Source organism: Oratosquilla oratoria, chromosome 17 (genome assembly GCF_046742065.1).
Source record: "Oratosquilla oratoria isolate Oo_2021 chromosome 17, ASM4674206v1, whole genome shotgun sequence".
NCBI lineage: Eukaryota > Metazoa > Arthropoda > Malacostraca > Stomatopoda > Squillidae > Oratosquilla > Oratosquilla oratoria.
The window spans coordinates 6,690,138-6,695,137 of NC_134793.1; the positions used below are offsets into that span (position 1 = coordinate 6,690,138).

A 5,000-nucleotide genomic window follows, 5' to 3' on the forward strand; every position below is an offset into this window, starting at 1 on the left:
TCCGGGTTCCTATCATATATATGTGTGTGTGTGCATGTGTGTGTGTGTGTGTGTGTGTGTGTGTGTGTGTGTGTGTGCGTGTGTGCGTGTGTGTGTGTGTGTATGTGTGTGTGTGCGTATGTTTACCTAATTGTATTTACCTAGTTGTAGTATATAGGAAAGAAGCAATGATCGTAGGGTCCCGTCTCCTATTCCATTTATCATACCTAGCCTTAAATTCATCTATTGCTTGTATGTGTGTGTGTGTGTGTGTGTGTGTGTGTGTGTGTGTGTGTGTGTGTGTGTGTGTGTGTGTGTGTGTGTGTGTGTGTGTGTGTGTGTGTGTGTGTGTGTGTGTGTGTGTGTGTGTGTGTGTGTGTGTGTGTGTGTGTGTGTGTGTGTGTGTGTGTGTGTGTATGTGTGTATATGTGTGTGTGCGATTGTGTATGTGACTCGCTTCTCAGATCTCGTTTCCTGGCCAACCAACAACGTCAAGTGATGCCTGTATTCATCCTGGGGCAGGACTTTGTGCTAACGAGGTCACTTAACCATATTCACAACCGAAACGCAGTTAACAAGGTCACCGCCGTCTGACGACGAGACGAGACTAGAAATCCCCAAGGTCCAACGAAGGCTAACACGCTAAGCCACCGCGCGGAACGTGTACCTGCTCGAACATCGACGTAAAGAGAATATGAAGAAGGACTTCTTACTGGGTATCGTCACACGATTTTATTCAGGTGGGGAAATGATGCATGCCGGGGGAACTCTTCTCAATGTCGAAAACAAATCAGAATCTGTCACATAGAGAGAGTAAACGGTCTTTACATTTTTCCTTATACAACTGTTTCTCCAGGTTGGAAAGTTATTTCACTCCCAGAAACAGCGCCTCATAAAACACGGCGCTTCTCGATCCTAGGAACACGGCTGAGGAGCGAGACGGCTGTGATATACGGCTCCATCATGAATACAGCGTTGATGCAACTCCTACAATACGAGAAACGGCATGCAAGCCATCATACAATACACGGGAGGTCTGCCGAAGGAATTGTATGAGACGCTCGCCTTATTCTGTCGGTGCATGTTAATGTGTGCGAATTGGTGTGTGTGTGTGTGTGTGTGTGTGTGTGTGTGTGTGTGTGTGTGTGTGTGTGTGTATGTGTAATTCACCTTGGTCTTCGGATCACGTGTTGGACTCGTGATCGACAGCTATTTCCCTTCCGGAAGAGAGCTCAGAGCTCGTATGACCGATCTATGGGTAATGCTGTGACCTTACACGCACCTCCCCCCAACTCCTCGCCCACGAGAGTTGGAGTAACGACTCGAAGCGCAGCGATACTGGAATTATTTTCAGCCCTGGGCAGGATTCGAACCAGGACCGCCGTAGTGACAGTCTAGGACTCTACCAGCCGCGCCACCGAGTGTGTGTGTGTGTGTGTGTGTGTGTGTGTGTGTGTGTGTGTGTGTGTGTGTGTGTGTGTGTGTGTGTGTGTGTGTGTGTGTGTGTGTGTGTGTGTGTGTGTGTGTGTGTGTGTGTGTGTGTGTGTGTGTGTGTGTGTGTGTGTGTGTGTGTGTGTGTGGGCGCGAGTGTGTGTGTATGTATGTGAATGTGTGTATGAGGGCGTAAGAAGGTGTATATGTCTGGGTAAGAAAGGTAATTAAGGAACAATTACCAACTCCGACCCTTTAATCGCCATTAAGTTAAGTGCTCACATTAAAGTTAAAATTTCACAGTTATACTTCCATTCGATTTTCTCGATATTTCACTAAGCCATTTAGGTCTATGTATGGGCTCTCACCTATGATCCTGTTTCGAATTAATTTCTAGCACTCAGTATGTGACACATCGCCGCTTGTGGCGACGTCTAATCGATATGTCGACTCGACTCTCAACTGCTCGCTGTTGGCCTTCTGTTGGTCCTTGCAAAGGAACATTTCGCAATGCACGTCCCTGCCTGGAACGTCTATACACGTGTATTCCGGTGTATGCATGTGTGTGTGCTCGTACATATATATATATATATATATATATATATATATATATATATATATATATATATATATATATATATATGCACAACACTGAATGGGTCCCAGTGATTAGAGATACATTTTAACAACCACAATGCACTTTAATTCTAAGCCATCAAAGACCAGCATGCTGAAATTGAAATGTGGTACTGTCCAGGACTCGAACCCGGCATCCTCATGACAAGTGCGGCAGTGACTTACCAACTAGGCTATCAAGTGGAGATGGGTTGAACGCAAAATTTCATATACAGTATGTGTATGTAACTCGAGCATACAAATATATAAGAAAAAATGCGCTGAACTTATATCTCTCTTCATAGCATAGTTGGTAAATCACAGCCGCACTTGTCATGAGGATGCCGAGTTCGAGTCCTGGACAGTACCACATTTCAATTTCAGCTTGCTGGCCTTTGAATGCTTAGAATTAAAGTGCATTGTGGTTGCAAAAAATGTATATATATATATATATATATATATATATATATATATATATATATATATATATATATATATATATATATGTATGTGTGTGTACATCGTACACTTATGTTTATATGAATTTACAAGATACCGCTAGAAGGTCCAGGGTGTGTCAGAAGCTTCTCTGTTACGTTTTTTTTTTTCAAAGACCTTTGGTGAGTTATATTCTTATTTACGTGTATTTTTTTTCTTTTTAGATAACGAATAAAGGATAGAATTGCCACTCCTCATCGCAACGACTTCAGCCCCTCCAAAGATCACTCAAAATTCCTTACCTTGACGTTTTGTATTTCCCCCCTTTCATTCCTGCACCCACACGTCCATCAACCCAATAACTCGCCCATCCCTCCACTTCCCCTCCTTCACCTTCGACACTAATTTCCTATCCAGACTCTCCAGTTTTCCGATCCCTCAAGTAAACTGACCACCTCAAAATGGAATTCCCTTCGAACTCCTCCCACGAACTCGGTTTCTCGGAACAGTATGAGTTCTTACTGGACGAGGACAAGTTGATCATGGACCTGTATCAGCCCAACTGCTCGTTACTGAACACCAGCTATGGCCTCAACAACTCCAACTGCAGCGTCGTTTCTGGGGTCTTCCAGGGCGAGACCAAACCGTCACTGGACGTCGCTGTCCAGGTCATCACCCAGCTTTGCTACACGGTGGCCTGCGTCGTGGGTCTGTGCGGAAACACGCTGGTCATCTACGTGGTGACCAGGTTCTCCAAGATGCAGACGGTGACAAACCTGTACATCCTTAACCTTGCTATCGCCGACGAGCTCTTTGTTGTTGGGATTCCCTTTCTCATGATCACCTCCACACTCGGATATTGGCCCTTCGGGTCGATCATGTGCAAGCTATACATGATCAGCACCTCGATCAACCAATTCACCAGCTCGCTCTTCCTAACGATCATGAGCGCTGATCGGTACATTGCAGTCTGTCATCCGATCAACTCGCCCAAGATCAGGACCCCGATGATCTCCAAACTGGTTTCCCTGACTGCGTGGACCGTCTCGGCGCTTATGATCGTGCCAATCTTCATGTACTCGAACACACTCACGGTTAACGACGAGATCAACTGTAACATCGTCTGGCCGGACTCGCAGTCCGTCACAGGCATCACTGTCTTCACTCTCTACTCCTTCATCCTCGCCTTTGGCATCCCTCTTCTCCTCATCTTCGTGTTTTACAGTCTTGTGTTGTACAAGTTGAAGAGCGTCGGCCCGGCCAAGAAATCCAAAGAACGGAAGAAGTCTCACCGTAAGGTGACCAAGATGGTACTCACGGTGATCACAGTCTACGTGCTCTGCTGGCTTCCTTACTGGGTTCTGCAGCTCGCCCTTGTCTACAGCCCGCACAGGATTGTCCAGAGCTCATTTATGATCATCCTATTCCTCATCTCGTCCTGCTTGTCCTACATCAACTCGGCCATCAACCCGATCCTGTACGCCTTCCTGAGCGACAACTTCAAGAAGAGCTTCATGAAGGCGTGCACCTGCGCTACCAACAAGGACATCAACAACGCTCTCCACGTGGAGAACTCCGTCTTCCCGCGACGCACCAGGAGCGGATCCTCCCGCATGAGGCAGACACAGAAGGAGGAGTCGGCGGAGTGCACACAGGCGGGGACCATCACCGTCGAACCCACGACGACTATTACTATGACTTCGAGGGCTGCTCCGAGTCAGATCATCAAGGAGGAGGAAGAACAAAACGGGAAGCCTCCACCAATGCTTGTCTCCCAGTTGTAAAGCGAGCAGCGGTGGGGAAGAAGGTGACTGGGGGTGGAGTCATTGGTGGAGTTGGTGATGATGGCTGTGGTGGTGAAAACCTTCTGCGTGACCAGAACATATCATAAGGTAAGTCGCTTTTTTTCTTCTTCTTCTTTTATTATCATTATTACTATTATTATTATTATTATTATTATTATTATTATTATTATTATTATTATTATTATTATTATTATTATTATTATTATTATTATTATTATTATTATTATTATTATCATTATTATATTATTATTATTATTATTATTATTATTATTATTATTATTATTATTATTATTATTATTATATTATTATTATTATTATTATTTTTATTATTATCATTATTATTATTATTATTATTATTATTATTATTGTTATTATTATTATTATTATTATTATTATTATTATTATTATTATTATTATTATCATTATTATTATCATTATTATTATTATTATTATTATTATTATTATTATCATTATTATTATTATTATTATTATTATTATTATTATTATTATTATTATTATTATTATTATTATCGTTAATTATTATTATTATTAATTATTATTATTATTATTATTATTACTATCATTATTATTATTAATTATTATAATTATTATTGTTATCATTATCATTATTATTATTATTATTATTATTATTATTATTATTATTATTTTTGTATTATTATTATTATTATTATTATTATTATTATTTATTATTATTATTATTATTATTATTAT

General features: G+C 41.2%; 1 protein-coding gene across 2 annotated transcripts in view; it reads left to right on the top strand.

Moving 5' to 3' along the window:
• The window catches only part of LOC143034378 (somatostatin receptor type 2-like), a 255,493-nt gene that overhangs the window by 222,469 nt on the left and 28,024 nt on the right, over positions 1 to 5,000 (top strand). For both annotated transcript variants that reach the window (XM_076200340.1, XM_076200341.1), the window contains one exon: positions 2,688 to 4,355. In XM_076200340.1, the coding sequence (XP_076056455.1) occupies positions 2,925 to 4,247 (1,323 nt within the window). In that variant the 5' untranslated portion in view covers positions 2,688 to 2,924 and the 3' untranslated portion in view covers positions 4,248 to 4,355. The remainder of the gene's footprint in view (positions 1 to 2,687; positions 4,356 to 5,000) is intronic.